This window comes from Stegodyphus dumicola, chromosome 3, assembly GCF_044657685.1.
Source record: "Stegodyphus dumicola isolate Sdum_Otavi_A_Nest chromosome 3, ASM4465768v1".
Classification (NCBI taxonomy): Eukaryota; Metazoa; Arthropoda; class Arachnida; order Araneae; family Eresidae; genus Stegodyphus; species Stegodyphus dumicola.
This window is the reverse complement of record NC_140770.1, coordinates 41,381,394-41,401,044: the sequence shown is the minus strand read 5'-3', so window position 1 is coordinate 41,401,044 and position 19,651 is coordinate 41,381,394. Positions and strand designations below refer to the sequence as shown.

Below are 19,651 nucleotides of genomic sequence, written 5' to 3'. Positions count from 1 at the left end.
TTTGCCAATGTCACAACAAATTAAGTTTCCTCTTATGAGAATTTGAACATTTTAGAATAACAATGAACAACATACTGCAGTTTTTGTCGTCTTTGGTGAAATCTCAGCCTTAGCTTTCTGCATGCATATAGTGTAATGTGGCTCAATTAATAATACATCCTCTTATTTTCCTCCTTATTGCAGGATTTTGATGCTAAGATTGTACATTATGCCAAGTTTATACATTTTTTTCTGATTTTCCTTTTTTTTTTTAACCTTTGACAATTGCACAATTCTTTTCTTAAATTTGTAGTGTAAGCTTTGCTCCCACTTTGGTGCTTAATTGGAATGCAAGCTGAGCTCATTCATAAGCATTCAATGAGTTAATGCAGACATCATTGTGTTCATAATGAGAACAGTAGAACAAAAAAAAAAGGAGAAATTTCCTTGTCTTGTGACTCTGTATGCATCATAGAAATAGATGTGAAGATACCCAGACAAATGTCTCCCAAGAGTCGGCAACAAGTTTATGAATGCTCTTTAAGTTATGAAAGAGTTTGTGGTTTTACAGTAGGGAAAGCAGCTAATCAGACATTTTTATACATTTTTAGAAAGTGTTTCAAAATTTTAAAGCATAAAATATGATGTTTTAACGCATTTCTTCATTTATTACAGGCATGTTCCAACAGTATTAGAGTTTTTCAGTTATATCTTCCACTTTCAAGCACTAATGTGTGGTCCTCTTGTCTTTTATAATGATTATGCTGATTTTGTGGAAGGCAAAAACTATGTCAAGAATGCTAGTCCTGAAGTAAGTGTAACTTATAAAATTATTAATTTAAATTTTATTAATTCAAATACATTTTGTAAAAAATCTGTGAAAATTGTTTTATAATAAAAGGCTTCTTTTTGTATGTTATCAGCAAACAATCTGGTTTTTATCATTATTTATTTAGCTATATATAAATGTGATGTAATTTTGATGATGAGTTATGTGCATTTTATTTTTATAAATATTAATCCTATTTTATGCTAACATGTTAATTTTTTGTAATACGTACTGTGTTTTATCATATAAATGCTTACACATTTTCTTTTTGTAACATGTATTTAGGCCTTCATTATAAACCATATTTCTGCATTTTTTGCTTCCTCTTTATTTAATTACATTTGCTATCTTTTGTTTAATTTTTGTTTGTTTGTGATTGTTTATTTCTAATTTTACTTATTTTTGTTGTGTGTATAAGAGAGTATAAGTATGTGTTGTATTGTGTATAAGAGAGTATTTACTTATTTTTGTTGTGTATATAAGTATGTGTGTATAAGAGAGAGAAAGATTAAGATTTTTTTAAAAACCTAAAAACAAAGCATTTTTGAGTTAGCTTGTATTGACTTTTAAAAATCATAGAACCTGATGTGTAGTTGTAGAGCTAGAGCTTTTGCCCCCAGGACAGTTCCTGTATTTGCAGCTTGAAATGATCCCTTAATTTGCTGCCTCTCTTGATATATGAACAACTAACTAAAAATAATGACATATAGAGCAGTAAATTAAAAATGCATGTTTATTTTTGAATAAAAACTTTTAATTCCAGCATTTTAAAAGTATAGTATTATTTTAAGTGTTTTTTGTTCACTAAACCATCAATGATTTTGTAGATGTGCAATTGATTGCTTCAGTTACTTTATGTAGATAGTAAAGAATAAACTTAAATCATCTTAAATACTCTTAAGTTAATTTAATTTAAAAAACTCTTCTCACAACCATCAACACTTGCTGCAACTGAGAGAAATTGGAACCTTGATCAAGAGATTGTACTTTAGAATAAACTTTAAAAATTCAAAAGGACTGCCCTTCCATGTTCCTGCTTTGATTTTCTTTCCAGTCATGGAAATAAAACACTGAAATACCTTTTTCTTCATGAGAAATTCTTCCTCATTAATGACACCTTGATCACAACTGAATTTATATTCATAATTTGCTTTTGAAAGTTTCGCCAGATAGAAAAGGATATAGCAAAAGTACGTTGCTGTTGAAAACGCATTCAGTTCTTTTAATACTATATCTAGAACAAAAACTTTTTTCCCCCTCTCATTTTAATTTTATATGGCAATTCGTATCACCTGCCTCAGTAGTTCACGACTAACCCCTTTAAACTGATGTTTCACATGAAAAATGCCACCTCTAAAAATGTGCCCCATGGGGTGGACCGTCCCCCAAGTTGTTTGGATTTTCAAATACTTAACCTTTGCCATATTAAAAAATTCAAGAGCTGTATGCAATGTTTTTTGAAAAATTTGATACTGGTGGTTTGTTAGTACTGTATAATATTTTTCTGTTTATTTATTTGTGTTCCATTGAAGTAAATAATGCAGTGTACTTATATATTATCAGGTTGTGGTTGCACGCAAAGTCATTGTGAGCATTTTCTGTGCATTATTCTTAGTAACTGTTGTGCCATATTTTCCCATAACTTATTTACAAGGTGAGTATTTAGTTTTGTCCTTTTATTATGCACATCTATGCTTCAATCACAGTTTCAAAAAATTAATTTGTTATGTTGATTAGTTTATTCAGTTAATTAAATTGGTCTTGTGTTTCTCAAAGACATAAAAATACCTATACTATTAAAATCTCTGAGCGTCTGCCTGCTTATAAAATAATCTCCTTCGCAATGCCAAGGAGTTGAGTTTCAAAAGAGGTTATTCCCAGATTCCAAAAATTTGTGGGAAACCATTTCGAACATTCTCATCTTTGTACGACTTGCAAGTTTTAAAAAATGTGAAATAAATTTAGCATTGCCAAATATTAAACATGCTTTATTATAATATATGGTCATATTTTGACAATGAATAGAGTATACGATTGCATGTGATGTCATTGTATATCAAAACATTTTCATTGATATTAGCATTTTAAATAAATATCTGCTCTTGGCAACATTTTTGTTTCAGGTTAGGATAATTGACATATGTTATTGCCGCATTAATTTTTTTTATATTGAAAAAAAGTCGTTATATTACAGTAAATTTAAATCATGGCATCATACAAGGTTATTACTTGTACATATTAACCTGAAGTTAAGGTGTCAAAGGTTTTTGTTTCCTGGTTTGGCGGCAAAAAATTATGTACAAATTGGTTCTTGTTTGGAAAGAATGAACTGATTTCATTCATACTGAAATATTTTTATGCATTTTCTTTTCAGGTGTGCATAGAACTTGTAAATTTTGTTTTGGCTGCAGTGCGCTCATCTGGGGGGCTTACCCACTAGTATATGTATAAAATGTGCACATCTGAAGCAGTGGGGAGTATTTTTCTCAACAGATTTTTGGGGGCCTTATTTATACTGTTATAAAATATAAGAAAATAATACACAAACAATCCAATCCTGCATCTGTATTTATTTAAATTTGCTATGTAACATAATGAAGTGATAATATATGCTAGATCTAGAATAAATTACCATATATTCTGTCATATTATATACACCTGTAATTTCACACTACAGATATTAATTTTTAGGTATATTTGCCGTACAGTGTGCACCTTTTTCTTCAGGAAGAAACCTGAAGGTGCATGTGCTATGCTGTTATCTTCTGAAGTCATTCATTTGAAGGTTTCTCCCAGGTTTTCAAACAGTACTATACTGAGAAGACAATCGATAAGGGGAACAATATATGTGTGGGAGGGGGTGAATATTTCTGCAAAGTGGATGGGCTGTACTGAATGCAGTTATGCACAAGATTATTATTCTAGGGTTTCAAAAAAAAGGAGGTTATATAATTTGGTGTAAGAATGCACTTCGAACCCGAATGAATTTGCAGAATTAGGAGTCTGGTGTTTTCTCTTTCTGTAGTCATTTGAAGCCGTGACTTTGAAGTGAATATTGAAGCCTTTAGTAAATTGCATTTGCTTTACGATTACAGAGTTGTACGATTGATCTAGTGTTCCTTTTAGTAGCAAATATGGCTCCTGCCAAATAAAACAAACACAATTCTGGTTTCAAATATAAAGTCATTTAGTATCAAAATGGTCTATCCTAGAAGAAAATGTTGCAAACTGGGTCCTGTAAAGTCATCAAAATGGGTTAGTAGTGACAAAAAACAGTATACATTTACTTGCCTTAAAGTGGGCAAAAAAGAATGCAAATGAAAGTGAAAACTTTAAAGCAACTTTCTGATGGAAGTTGATTTATGGAACAAAATAAATTAGGTCTGGGAGAAAAAACAAAAGTTTCACAAAGGCTTCCGAAAGATTTTTAAAACAAGTTGATAAGTTTCCAGAAGTACGTTATTGACCTGTGAAGGAAAAAAAAAATTACTAACCATCATATTTGGAAATATAGATGAAACTCCAGTAACGTTTGATATGATAGGAAGTAAAAAAATTGATGTGAAAAGAACAAAAACAGTTCACATAAAAGCAACAGGTCATGAAAAATCTCACGTCATTGTACTGCTTTCCTGCTTGGTAAGCAGTACAAAAATCTATGGTTACTTTTAAAAGAAAGATGATGCCAAAATGTAATTTCCCAAATGATGTTTTCATTCATATTCACAAAAGAGGTTGAATGGATGAAAATTGTGTGAAATTGTGGATAAAGAAATGTTTGCTAAAAGCATCCTTTGCTTCAAAGAATCCAGAATGTCTTTTAATTTGAAGCATGTTCAAGTCCCTACTAACAGATAATACAAAGAAATTGTTGAAAGAGTATAACACAAGCATAGCAATTATTTCAGGTGAATTAAAGCCTTAAGACATGTGTATCAATAAACTATTCAAAGAAAGTTTGAAGATACAGTAGAATAAGGGGTGGATGTTAGAAAATGAAAAAACATTTACAGAAGGAGGCGAAATGTGTGTTGCTAGTCTTAACAATAATGTATGAGTGGACAATGAAAGTATGGAGCATTAAATCCAACATAAATCAAAAATCATTTGAAAAATGTAGTATATTTAACAATCTAGATAGAACAGAAGATGATAATTATTTATAGATCTAAGTAGTAGTGATATGAAAATGAAACAGAATTCTATGAATCCTGAAACTATAACAGAAGACAAATATAATGAACTTTTCATGTTCCGATAATGAAAATTTTTAAGTTAAAAAAAAAATGTTATTGCTTTTGAAATGCATTTAGGTACATGTAAAAATCTATTTTTTGTATTCTTATCTTTTCCTTATTTTTAAAACTCATTTTTATATCCAATGTATAATGTACACCTGTGAATTTTGATGTTATTTTTTACTTCCTCGTACAAAGTAAAGGAAATATTGTAATCATGAAAAATTTCAGGTATCATATCAATGAATGTATCTATTTTGACCCACCCTCAAACCCATTTGAATGATTTTTTTTTTTTTTTTTCCATCTGTACGTACAAACATATGAACAGAATAAAGGATTTGTTTTCCAAAGCGGATTGTAGAATGAATTCAATATGTATCCAGTAGGGGTTTTTTCATGATGTCTGTATGTATACATGACTCAAAAATGATTAGCAGTAGATTGTTGAAATTATGTATAGGGAACTGCTATAATATATAGTTGTGCATCTCTCTTTTTAGTTGCAATCGGGCACACCAAATACATACATATATATATATATATATATTTATATGTATAACAGAGTCAGGTAACAGAATGGATATATATATATACACACCCACTCTGTTACCCGGTTCGATGAACTCAGTTTTTTTATTCTTTTATGTTGTAAATTGTGCATTTTTTGCTTTAAAATGATTTGAATTATGTTGTCCTTATGTTCCAATTAAGTTTTTGTACCTTTAGTTAATCTGCAAACAATAGTTGGAGAATTACCAGCAATTTAGAAGCTTGTTGTACTAGGCCTAACTAGGCTGCCATTTATTTACATTTGAAACTCTTAGTCAAATACTGAATTAAGTCAGTTGGTGCCCGAACTTCAGTGTCCTTTTCACAGTGGTTCCGGAAGTAAACTTTCAATTCGTGCACTGAAAATGTGGTCTCCCTGCCCATTAGCCAAATTGCTTCTTTTGGTGTAGAAACTTTTATTTTAATTGTTGTTTTTGAATTGTATTTAGTGTGTTAAGTTTTTCTGTATTTTACAATTTTTAATGAAGATGTTTTTTGCCTTGCCACAAAAAGAGAACTGAATTAATTGTATGAAAAATATGTCTCTAATAAAATTCGAGAAAATGAGTTTAAATGAAGTGCAGCAAAAAATATGTACAATTTAATAGAGCTTACAAGGAAGTCAAACGGTGTCCACATCAAATATTTTCCATTCAACCGCATAAATTCAAAATTACTTTTAGCAAATTATACATGAAAATATAGAAATAAAAAAAAAAAGTGTCAAAATTCACAGTTCATTTTTATTGTGAAAAGAAATTGCTAAGTAACTTGAAGAATAAACTAATTTCTGTTCTTCTCTCAAAATATGCGCCCTCCCTTTTTTTGCATATTTAATATTTATACAAGAACATTTACTGTAAAGGTTTCAAATTTAATTTTATAAAAAAATTAAATTTTCTTTTTTATCTGAAAAGTATTGCAAGTTATAGGTATTGATGAATCAAACAGTTGCTGATTACCTGAATTCTATTGTATTAATTTCTTTTGCATTCAAGAGCATTTTTGAAATCATATTATGTTCTTAATTTGAAAAGTTACATACTGCAGCTTATTCAAATTTTCAGCAATGTTATTTTTTCATTGCAACAAGGAGAGTTTTTAGAAAGGGAAAAATAAATCTTTTATGTAATTTTTTTATATGTTGCAGCTACATATTAATTTACTTTCATAATATGCATTTACTTCATCTTTCATAAAAGCAGAATGTATAGTAAGAACTGCTGATTCAAGCATAATTTTTATGACTTTGATGTAAAAGTTTTACCTAAGTTATAATATATGCACATTTAACATCAAGAAGAAAGTTTCATAAATTTAAAATCATAAAAAATATGTAAAATTAACTTTTTCATGTATAAATATTCTTTTTTTTTTTTTTAATAATTTTTAGATCCCAAGTTCCTAAATAACACACCATGGTATTCTAAATTGACGTACTTGTTGTTTGCCACATCAGTTGTTAGATCGAAATATTATCATGCCTGGCTTCTAGGTAGGTTGATTAAAAATTTTCAGTAATTTTTGTGAATTAGGATTATGGATGTCTTTTCCTCATTTTATATTTTTAGATCATATTTGGTTAAATGATTAATTTATTTCTCTTTTATTTCTTTATTTCAATTAATGTTATAATATAATTAAAATTCGTATGACCAAGATTCAAGTTAAACACCATGTTCTATTCATGTTTTATTACTTAAATGTTTAATTTTTACCAATTTAGGAGTATTGATCACAAAAATTGCAGTAAAGAAGTTTGATTGATTCTAATTTCTGTGTAACAGAAGAGGGGGGTGGGTGTTTACCTATCTCAATCCAAGAGATATTGTTGACTGTTTGACTGGGTCAAATTAGTGTGGGAACATATCTGGAAATATGAAAAGTAATCACTCGATAAGATCAAGAAAAGTAATTTTAATCAGCCATAAATAGGGCCCTTGTAACCATGTAGTCCATAAAGGAGGCACAGCTACCCAAAATATGCAAATCCAACACTTAAAGATGAAAAATTAGAGCAAAAATGTCACCTTTTGTGGTGCAATGCATTATAGCTTAATTACATTACTGATTTTAAGTGGAGGCTTTTTCAAGTTCTGTCTGTAAGCAGTTTTGCTGCATAATGGTAATGTTTTTCCTTCGATACATGTTGAATATGCAGTTGACCTTTTTAGCTTAAGGAAATGTATGAGAACATGAAACAAGTTTTTCAGTTCCTGGAATGTTAGATCAGAAAATTGCTAGATTTTTGACAAGGCTATTGTCAACAAAAATACTGTTGTTTTCTCTATGAGAGGGGTAGTTGTGCAAGGGATTTGCAGTAGAAAAGGAAAGAATAACTTCAATTTACATTTTTCACACCTGGTGTGGAATGTATTACTTCACATCCTCATGCAGATCCAAAGAAGCCATCAAAATGGTATAATGATTCATGATGCAGACAGCCACATCGAAGGGCCTGGGTTTGAATCCCAGAGAAGGCATAAGTGTTTTTAAGTATATAATGTCTCTGCAGCAGAGGGGCTCTCAAAATACATGGCAAGCCAAAAATCTTCTCAAAAGGTTGGTGGTAGAGAAAGAGGAGGTAGGAGAACCTCGGACCACCTCATGGGATGATCTGTCTCAAAATTGGAGGAGTATGGGACAGGTAATGTATCGGGATTATACCTGTATGATCACTGATGAAATTCTGGTGTCCTGCCCACTTTTACCTGTACATATAGATCCAATTCCTCCTCCCACTTTTTATCAAATTGGGGTTGAAAATGAGCTTTGCAATGGCACTTCAGAAGGATAGAGTGGCATATGCACACATATGCAACAAATTTCCATGCAGGAGTTCAGCATCAAAAAAAGAAACCATTTTATTGAGTATATTATTTTCTGGGAACAGGAGAAAAGTGGAGAGTTATGAATAAAATAGTAGGTAACCTTGTAACATTGTATGAAAAGATAGAATGCTTAATGTCACAAAAAATACACATAATCCATTTTCATTCTCTCTTTTTTTTTTTTTTTTTTTTTTTCCCCTGACAGTTTTGAAAATATCAGGCAAAGAGCATGGATAATTCTTTCATCAGTAAATTGCAACAAAGGAAGATGTCAAAAGAAGTGAAGTACAGCAATAGCAGTCAATTTCTGTTGGAGAGCATTAGGAATGATGGGGGTACACATTAGCTGCAAATAAACTTAAAACTGCAGGCATTTTCAGGACCTTAAACATTCATTAGGGATTTACTAGTTTCTTCTGAATTTTAGTGTGCAAGAGAACTGATTTAATAAGAAAAATGGGTATTTTTGGCTATCTGCTTCCCCTTTCCTCAAGAGTTGGCAACTCATTGGTGACTGATTTTCTGCCTGACTAATACATGAAAAGCAATAGCCATTTTCAAAATGGTGATGAACTAAGAATTCCATGAAAGAGCAATCAATGAATAAAATTAAAGAAGAAAGGGAAAAAATCTGTCACATTATGTTTTATGTGTTACCTTTATTTATTAAATGCCATGTTTTTCCCACTTAAACCATAAAATTCACTTCAACAGCAATATCATAAAATAATTTTAAAATGAGCATATCTTTAAAATTTCCGATACACAGTGTCATGCACTGGAGATATAAATTTTATTTTTTGGGGGGGGGGTACAGTGTTTCCTTTCTCGCTTTGAAATCGTTGAGCTTGTTAATAAAAAATTCTTTAATACACACACACCATATACACAGCTAATCTGTTTTGCTTTTTAAAAAAATAATAATAATAATCAGAGAATTTCATAAATTTTGCATTTGCAAATGCTGTTGTTGTCCTCAGATATTCAGTAATTAGTTTTCACTTGGAAAAAATCAGAGAATTGCGCAAATACAACATCCGCAGCCTAACACTTAGCTTGCTCCTCTTTTTTTTTTTTTTTTTTTTTTATTGCTTTGCATGTACATAAAATTTAACCATCTAAAAAGTGCGACTTCATTGAATGCAAGCATTTGCATTCTCCAGTCTTCAACAAAATTCTGTATTTTAAAAAAAATGCAATGCTTTCTTTTTTTTCCACTTGCAAACTTAACAGTTTTATCACTATTTGTCATAAGTAAATGAAAAGTATATTCATTGCAAAACACATAAAAAAAAATTATAAATTTGGAGGTTTGTCTGGGCATATTTTGGTTGCCACATGAATACGTTTTGGCAATGTCATGGGATGCCACATCACTATTTTGGCTGTAAAGTGCATTGTCATGTGAATAATTTTTGGGACGTGGATAATTAGAAAGAATTGATTAATTTTAATTTTTTGTAACTTCTAAGCAACAGCCAGTCTTAGAAATAAAGTGGATATTTGTATTCAGGTGGTGAAATTTAATAAAAAAAAAAGGCTTATTTTTCGCAGTTATGCTATCAGTTTAAATTATCATTTCATCTCTGAGTAGCCGTGATACGACATGTCATCCTGTCTACCTTCTAAATAACAAATCGCATGTAAAGTAAAGGGTTAAAATAAAACTGCTTACTAACATATTAACCTGATGATTATTCAAATTCAAAATTTAACAGAAACAAAATTCTGTTAGCTTTTGAGTAACCAAAGCACATCTTTACATTGTACAGTAGAATTCCAGAAATCCACAAAGCTTGGGACCAGAGGTTGTGTGGATTTTAGCATTTTGTAGATTTCAGGACAGAAAAGATAAAGCATAATATTTGGACTAAAAGTGCAGAATGAATAAGGTGTAGTAGATACATTTAATCAAATTATTATATACATTATTGCAATAATTTATTATATGCATAAAATTATTATTACATATATAAATTTATTATATTATTAATTGTATTATATGTACACAGCATCGAGGTTTGCCGATTTCACCTCGTGCAAAGATTTCCGGTTTTGAATTCCGGTGTTAGAATCACTGTTGCTGTAAAATTTCAACAGCTTTTCTTTATTTTTCCATATATCATACACAATCGTGTCGCAATTCCATACCATTCTGCTATAAATCGAGGAATAGCACCTGCTTCCATCTTTTGCAGAATTCGCACTTTTTGTGTTACCATCAATGCAACATGTTTACGTTTTTCAACATTGGAAGCAGTAAAATCACGAGTAAGTATGTTTTTCTTCGATATTTCGTACTCAATGTTGCAGTTTCCGGAACCTATAAACTGAATGTTTATATTCTGAGAGGCAACACGGATTTCAGGAGTTGGCAGATTTCACGTTGCCGGATTTTCGGTGTTTGACTGTAATAAATACTGAGTACAGAAGTAACACTTATAATTAAATCTTGGCCTATCTCTAAGTATTTGCAAAGCAATCACAGTTTAGCAGAAATTTACACTGCCAAGTCATACAACAGCAGGGAAACTGAAGTAGAATGAGGGTCAGCTTTTGCTACCCAGCATCCTGAACATTTTAGAATCTAGAAGCTTATTGTACTTTAACTTGCAGACTGATAGAAGGTGGTGAATATAAATGTTATAGCAAAAGCAAAATGATAGATAACTGAGTCAGTTAAAATAAAATCTTATAGTTTTAATTCTTTATTTCACTTATATCAAATTCTCAAAATATAAGCAAAATATCACTTATTGGTGTTAGAATGTACTACGTAACCAAAAAAGTTCTTACTCTTTCTGATATAGCATTGGAAGAGTGAACCCCAACATAAAAATAGTTGCCAAACCCAGCAATGAAGTGATTAGGGTGGGAGTCCAGGCATTGACCAAGAGTATAGAAGCGCATTGTGGTACTTCAAACATAACTCATACAGTGACTGATTGAAATGAATGCGTCAAAGGCGCTCGATCGGAGTTGTTTGCTGTATGATTTTAAAGTGGGCCTGTCAGCAGCAGAATCAAGTCACCGAATTTGCCTGGCCTTTGGGGATGTTGCTGTTAATGAACAAACTGCTAGTTCCAAAAGTTCAGGTCAGGGGATATGTCTCTTAGCGATGCACCACGGAGTGGTCGGCCACAAGCGCTGGACGATGAGGCCCTGAGAGCCATAGAGAGTGATACTAGCCTAACATGTGGAGAGCTTGCTCCACACTTCCAGGTATATGATGAAATGATCAGACTCCATTTGCACCACATAGGAAAGGCATACAAGCTGAGCAAGTGGGTACTCCACTCACTGTCTGATGCAAACAAGCAACAGTGTGTCGCTGCCTATTTGTCTTTGCTTACACAGCACCACAATGCATCCTATTTGATCTAGTACACACCAGCAATGAAAAGTGGGTCCAGCATGACACACTCAGGCATTCGAGACATTGATTGTCACCACGGGACCCTGTACCTCACACTGCAAGACCATCTCTCCACCCACGCAAGATCATGCTCTGTATCTGGTGGACTAGTCGGCAAGTGGTGTGTGCATTATGAACTTCTGCCGGTGGGCCAAACCATCACCTTAGTCCTGTACTCATAGCAGTTGGAATGTGTGCATCAGGCATTGATGCATAAAGAGCCAGCATTGGTCAATCCTAAGGGTGTACTCCTCCTGCATGACAATGCAAGGCAGCATGTGGCTCGGGAGGCCAGGGGCACCGTTCACCGACTGGGCACACTATCCCCTCCACCATACTCCCCAGACCTCGTGCCAACAGACTACCACCTTTTGCATTCCCTGGACAAAAATCTTTATGGAAATTCCTTCAACAATTAGCCAGACCTCAAAAAGGCCCTTATGGACTTCTTTGCGTCCAAGACTCCAGAGTTTTATCGCGATGGCATCGCACAGCTAGCCACTCAGTGGCAAAAGGCACTGGATGCTGATGGTGATTACTTTTGAGTATTAGTGGTGATCATTATTTGCTTTATGACTTTTTCTTTCTGATGGTCCAAAATGGCAAGAACTTTTTTGGTTACCTCGTAACATGAATTTTGTTGTAACTTCTAGAAAAAGTTAAATCTTAGAAAATGAAGTACATATTCATGTTTAGGAAATGAAATTTAGTAAGAAAAGTTTATTTCATCCTTAGTTGTGAAAATGTATTGTTAATTATTTGTTATATTGAAAATCACAAAACGCAAAAGGAAATTCTGGCTATTTATTTCTCATCACTTTTATCTGTGTGCTCATGTTTTCATTGCTACCAAATGTTGCTATGGATCCTGTAAATGTCGATATAATTGTTATTAAAATATCTATTGACTTTCTGTATGATTCTTTTTAAATGAATAACTGAACCTTTCTTTTACTTGAAGGGGAAGCTGTATGTAATGCCTCTGGTATGGGCTTCAATGGTTACACAAGTGATGGTCGCTCAAAGTGGGATCTCATGTCTAATGTGGATATTATTCGGTTTGAGGTCAATATATTTTACTTAAAAACCTAATATACATTTAAAATTTGCCTATCATTAACTTGTGTAAAATTAAAGTGTAGGTATGAAATAAGTAGAAGCTTGTTTATTAAAAGAAGTAGAGCTGTTTCCAGAGTTTCTTATAGTAGTATAAAATAAGCTCTAAATTTTTGCACAAGCTTTATTTTTCTATGTAATGTTTGTGTATTATGTGGTATGAATGCAGACTAAATGAACAGTTGCGTTGTTTAACTGGGTGTGTAGAAATAAACAAAAAGTAAAACAGGGATTTTTTTTTTTTTTTTTTTTTTTTTTTTTTTATGTTTGTAGACCAGATGTTGTTCTTATTACATGAAGAAATTCTACCAAAATAGAAAGTTTTTTTAATATTCAATACATACCAGTTATAACACATATAAACAGAAGCTTTTGAGCTGATTAGCTATACAGTCAAAAGTCGTTAATCCGGACTCGTCGGGACTTCGGCGATTCCGGATTATCGATTTTTCCGGATTATAGATCATCAGTTTAAATCTGGTAAGATGGCATGCAGAAATTACAAAATTAAAAATATGAAACCATAATTTATGAAATAAAGAACAATTATGATCTAAAGCGTATCAAAATTTACAAAAAGAAAAAGCTTAATATTTATTTGTTTACTTTATTAAACATTTCTTTCAATGTAAGTTGTTTACGTTGCTTCGTTTTATGTGATAATACTTTTTCTTTAATTCTATTAAACAGACATAATTTCTTGTTTAGTTACAAAGTTCCGCTGTTCAAGTCCTATAATTGCTGTGTTGAGAATACCGACTAATTTGTCAATCGAAATGTTTTCGTTTTCAATAACTCTGGGTCACTTTCTTCACTATCGGAAGCAAATTATAATGACCAGGAACTTGATTTAAATCATATCAAAGACGGAGTACATCGAGATGAAATACTACACTTAGTAAGGAATTATAAGCCAAATAAAATAAAAACATCTGCCATGAAGATAAGGATACTGCTGACAGATCAACTTCCAATCCGCGGCGTGAAATTGATAAACAGATTTTGGATTTCGAAACATACTTTCGCTTCTAGATACAAATTACATATTAGTAAATATACTATATTGGAAATTCTATTTGACATAATCGAAAGTTCAAGCTTACTTTTATGAAATTGCTCTAACAGTCTGCAAAAAATAATAAACCAGATCCAATTCGAAGATTAAGTAACAACGCAATCTGCAACATTAACTAAATTAGATAATTTTAGCTTAGCTTAAATTACGCATTAAACGCGCATGCGCACAAACATATTCGCAGCTGTAAAGGTCTTACGTGCACTCGTAAATGCCTGTTCGCATGCGTGAACGCGACGCATGCGGAAAGTTTGTAGCTTTGAGGTCCGGATTATGGGTGTCCGAATTAACGACTTTTGACTGTACAAAATATGTGCTAGTATATGATAATTACCAATTCATTCCACGTAATATCTGTAAATAAAATGTGTTGCCAATCTTTAGTTTCGCCTCTTTTTAGCTTATATATCATATGTCTGAATCTGAATGAATAAACATAATTTTGATCTAAAAGGTATGTTTATATCAGCTTATGGTATTAATCTCTTAAGGAAGAAGAGCTTATCTGCAAAGAAATCTTAAAATTCTTTGCAATATTTTGTCTAATATGTGTTTGTGTGTGTTTTATCTTTTTGTATGATTTTTCTTCTAACAGTTCCTAATTATAACTAATTCACATATGTAATATTAAAAGTATTTTTAATACATTCTTACTGTGAATTTTTTCTTTTATAAAATTCATTTTCTTAATATTTTCCACATTGTAAGAAAAACGTTCTAGCAATAATGTTTTTCATTGTCTAAATTATCATAATCTACTTAAGCTGTGGCACCGATAAGAAGTGGTATTTAAATAATAGTCTTGACATTCATCATATATCTTTTGTTTTTCATATAATTTATTAATTGCTAATTTAATTTATAATAAATTTTAATTTTTATATGTACATTAATTTAAAATTTCCAACTGCATAAAAAGGAGATTATAATCTATTTAGCATGGCAGATAAAAATCTTATCAGTAATTTTTAAAAGAAGTCATAAACAATTTTAAAATCCTATTGTCCTAAAAAACTTTAAATATAAACATTCTGTCACGTACAGTATTTTATGAACCAGCTCAAGGAGTTAAATAGTAATAACCAGTCTTGATTTGAGTCATCTTTCATGTATAATGCAAAATATCCATACTTTTATGCCAGTACCTAAACGATTATTAAACAAAGACTGATCTTTTATTACATGTGTCATATTTTCTACTTAGCATTAATATTTATAAATCTGCCAGTTGGTCATTATGTACTTGAAGGAGAGACTTAACTTCCAGACAAGTTAAAATTGTTACATAATAATTATATTTTATACAACTTGGAGAATAAAAAGCTGTCTGTTTTGCATAATGTAATAAAAAAGTAATTAAAAAAAACCTAAAAATTATTTAAGTGAAAACTTTTAAAAATGCAGATTTGTCATTTTGATATAGTGCAATATTATTTCATAATGTATCTTCATTATTATTTTTATGTGTATTTTTTACCAAAAAAAAAAAGACATTTTTTTGGCAGAACCTACCAGAAATTATTCACTTTGAGGCATATTCTCTCTGAAGATTCTGTTTTAGAGACAACTGACGTTTACTGAAAAGTAAAATGAGTAGTCATTCTTGCTTAAAGAAAGTTCTTTTACATGAAAATAATTAAGCATACATTTATAGCATGTGAATTTTATGAACATTACTTTTATGGTAAAGAGATAGTTTGTTTTTTAAGTATACTTTTTTTTACACTGAATTCACTGCATTGTCAAAGTTCTTTTACATGAAAATAATTAAGCATACATTTATAGCATGTGAATTTTATGAACATTACTTTTATGGTAAAGAGATAGTTTGTTTTTTAAGTATACTTTTTTGTACACTGAATTCACTGCATTGTCTTTCCTTAGTTCTCACTTAATTTTCGAGAAACCTTGGAAACATGGAATAAATCCACTCAAATGTGGCTACGCACTATAGCTTATGATAGAGCTCCCTCTCACAAAACATTATGGACATATGTGTTATCTGCCCTCTGGCATGGCTTTTATCCTGGTTATTATTTTACATTCCTTGGAGGAGCAATTTTTACTTTAGCAGCCAGATCGGTAAGTATTACCAGTTTTGTAAGAAACCTGTATGTTTTTGCATCTATGTAAAGGGTTAAAACATATACATGTATGATATATCTGTACTGAATATCAAATGGAGTAAATGTGTAAACAATGTGCAGATGGGTTTTATTTTCCACTATCAACATTAATTCTTTATTCTTAATAAATCTGTCTTTTCTGAACTGTAATATTAATTGATAAATTACCAGCTTTCGTGAACTGTGAAATTATGATTGTGAATGCAACCATGTAAAAAATTTGAAAAGGAAATATATTTCTGTTCAAAGAGAAAACAATGAAGGAGAACAAACATCGAGCTTTTTTAAATTACACGTCCTGTTGGCTAGTTATAAAGTTTCTAATTTCCAAAACTAAACCTCATTTACAAAATCATAAACTTTTTAATAGTATACAGTCAAAAGTCGTTAATTCGGACACCCATAATCCGGAATGATCTATAATCCGGACCTCAAAGCTAAAAACTTTCTGCGCATGCGCCGCGTTGACACATGCGCATAGGCGTTTGCGCGTGTGCATAAGACCTTTTACCACTGCGCATATGCGTGTGCACAAGCGCAGAATACATTTTTGCGTGCGCGTTTTATGTATAACGGACGGTATAATCTAAAATTATCTAATTATCTATTTCAGTAATTCACTATTTCAGTAATTCTATTTCAGTTAATGTTGATGATTGCGTTGTTCCTTAATCTTCGAATTGGATCAGGCTTATTATTTTTTGCAGACTGTAAGAGGAATTTTATAAAAGTAAACTTGAACTTTCGATTATGTCAAATAGAATTTCCGATTCTGGAGCTCCCAAAGGATCGTACAAAACGAAAGTATGTTTCGATGTCCATCAAACAAAAAGTGGAATTGCTGCAAAAAATGGATAAAGACATGAAGAATGTGACAGAGAGGTTAGTGAAAATGAAAAAATTTTGATTGACAAGTTAGTCGGTATTCTCGGCACAACAATTAACAGGACTTGAACAGCGGAACTTTGTAACTGAACAAGAAATTGTGTCTGTTTATAGAATTAAAGAGAAAGTATTATCACATGAAACGAAGCAACTTAAAACAACTTACATTGAAAGAAATGTTTAATAAAGTAAACAAATAAATATTAAGCTTTTTTTTTTTTTTTTTTTTTTTTTTTTTTTATAATTGTTCTCTATTTCATAAATTAAGATTTCATATTTTTAATTTTAGAATTTTTGCATGCCATCTTACAAGATTTAAACTGATGATCTATAATCCGGAATCGCCGAAGTCCCGACGAGTCCGGATGAATGACTTTTGACTGTATATAGTTACTATTAGCTATTTGTGAAGCTTTTGTGGATAAATAGACCAAATGAAGAGGAAAACTTGGAATTTGTATTGAAGCTCTCAAGTGTTGGAACCTTTTACAAAAGAAGAAAAAAAGCTAAAACTAACTTGAGGAAGAACAAGAAATAATTCTTTATTTCTTTTTCTGTCAGAAACAAACACCATTGGTTTGGTCTAAAAATGCAAGATCAGTGCAACTAAAAGTCCACTCCTTCAGTTTTAAGAACATGCAGTGCATTTGCTAATGGCAAAGATATTGAGTATTGTCAACTCAACTACAGTCTGCAATTAGGCTTATTCTCAAATCAATGGCCATGCATTACCAGTGCAGGATTTACTTATAAGCTACATAAACTATAGCTTAGGGCCCTGCTCCCTTGGGTGCCTCCCAAAAAACCCTCTAGGTATCCGAAAATCATACCTGCCACTGTCATATATGTGGACTTACTAAGGCCCCCATATCTCAAATAACTTAGTGCCTTATCAAGTCCGACCCTGTACATTATATCAGTATTTAGGCTTTAACTCAAAGGTGGGAACATATAGTAGGATATATTAGAAAAATTAATCCTAGCATTTCAGAAATGCATCTTGCCAACTGTGTAAGAAGCTAGTTACTTGTACTTGTCTAGTTATAATATTCTAAATTTTAAGGGTTACATTAAATAGTAAATAATCTCTCTCTTCTAATTAAAACCAAAAAGACTCAAGTGCAGTTTGTACATATATTTTCATAGAATTTATGTGTGATTTTTTTATCATTATACAATAATTTGATATATGTATTTATTTATGTATCTAATGTAATAAAAGGAATATATTTAATATATAAATAATGTAGTTATACAAATTGCTAGTTTTCATTAAATCTTGAAAGCTAGTTTTGCATTAAATTGTTTCCTGGGAAAAACAAAAAATGATTGGATTCCAGTTTTGTGTGTAATATTACGATTTTTATTTTATTGTTATTTAATTTTTGATACTATTAGCACAAAAATCAGATTTGAAATTCTTATAGATTAGTTTCTTTAGGTGGTTACTTATAATGATTTCTGTGATTTTTGTCAATTATGATGAAATTAATAAAAGTTTATTTTTAATTTATATTGGTGGATTTAAAAGTTTCTGGTGTGATATACTTCTAAAAGAAACAAAGAAAGTTTAATATTTTTTTTTTTTTTTTTTCCCTAATAGAATCATCTTTTCTTTTGGTGCACTTTTCTTTTCTCTTTGTTTAATGAGCAAATCCGTGCTCTTGAAAAGTAATTTGAAGGTTTGTCCTCTAAATGTTTTATAACTGTTCTTTCATGTCATCATCATCATCATCATCAAATCTTTTTCCAGAAAGAATAAAATTCCAGTCCAGAGAAATGTCACCTCCTTTACTTTTAATCTTTTACAACTCAATATTACCTCATGAACTCGAGCAGTATTTTCATATGATTATCCCTCCAGTAATTGAGCTTTATGAGAACCATGATTTCTGTATTCCTAGCTTATCCAAAATTGTTTTACCCATTCTTTCATTGTAGAATAAGAAGGAAATAGAATAAGCATCCAATACTTGATATAAGTGTTGAACAAACTAGCACATTATTTCATTCAATAAACTGTCAAACAGATGATTTCACCTATGGAACTTTCAGATTTATTCATGTAGTATTTCCACTATATGTTTGTACAAAAAACTCGTACAAGAAACTTAAGTGCCAAATAATTTTTTATATAAAAGGCCAGAAACTTTTGGATCTGCCTAGGTATATATATTACCAAATCTTGTACCAAATTACAATCAAAATCAGTTTCCATTCATTTATATTCAAATTTATTAATATTAAAATATGCAATAAAAGTTTTTATTAATAATTTTTACTATCATTATTTTATTCATATAGAATATACTTTAATATAGAATTAAATTGCGAGTTTTATTCATATAGAATTAAATTTGCAATAGCAGAAGATTTAGTTAAATTTTGCATTTGCATCTTTTAGTGAAGAATTTCTATTCAGGTGAAAGATCTTAATATAAAAACTTGATTTAGCTACAATTTGGAATTATTAATTTAATGGTTCCTTCTGTTAAAATTATGTGTAGATTCTAAAAAACAACAAACTAAAAATAAATGCTAGTAGAAACTTTTTTTTAAAAAAAAAGTCTGCTATTTACCGAAGTTTAACTAGAAGGAATTACTT

At 31.0% G+C, this 19,651-nt stretch overlaps 1 protein-coding gene across 3 annotated transcripts in view; it reads left to right on the top strand.

Annotated features, from left to right (window-relative positions):
• Window positions 1-19,651, top strand: part of oys (lysophospholipid acyltransferase 6) — a 72,241-nt gene that overhangs the window by 20,516 nt on the left and 32,074 nt on the right. For 2 of the 3 annotated variants that reach the window (XM_035353854.2, XM_035353853.2), the window contains 5 exons: window positions 655-790; window positions 2,372-2,462; window positions 6,992-7,093; window positions 12,806-12,909; window positions 15,920-16,117. In XM_035353854.2, the coding sequence (XP_035209745.1) occupies window positions 655-790; window positions 2,372-2,462; window positions 6,992-7,093; window positions 12,806-12,909; window positions 15,920-16,117 (631 nt within the window). Of the gene's footprint in view, window positions 1-654; window positions 791-2,371; window positions 2,463-6,991; window positions 7,094-12,805; window positions 12,910-15,919; window positions 16,118-17,335; window positions 19,636-19,651 lie in introns of those variants that run through there. The other variant, XM_035353856.2, reaches the window with a different exon arrangement.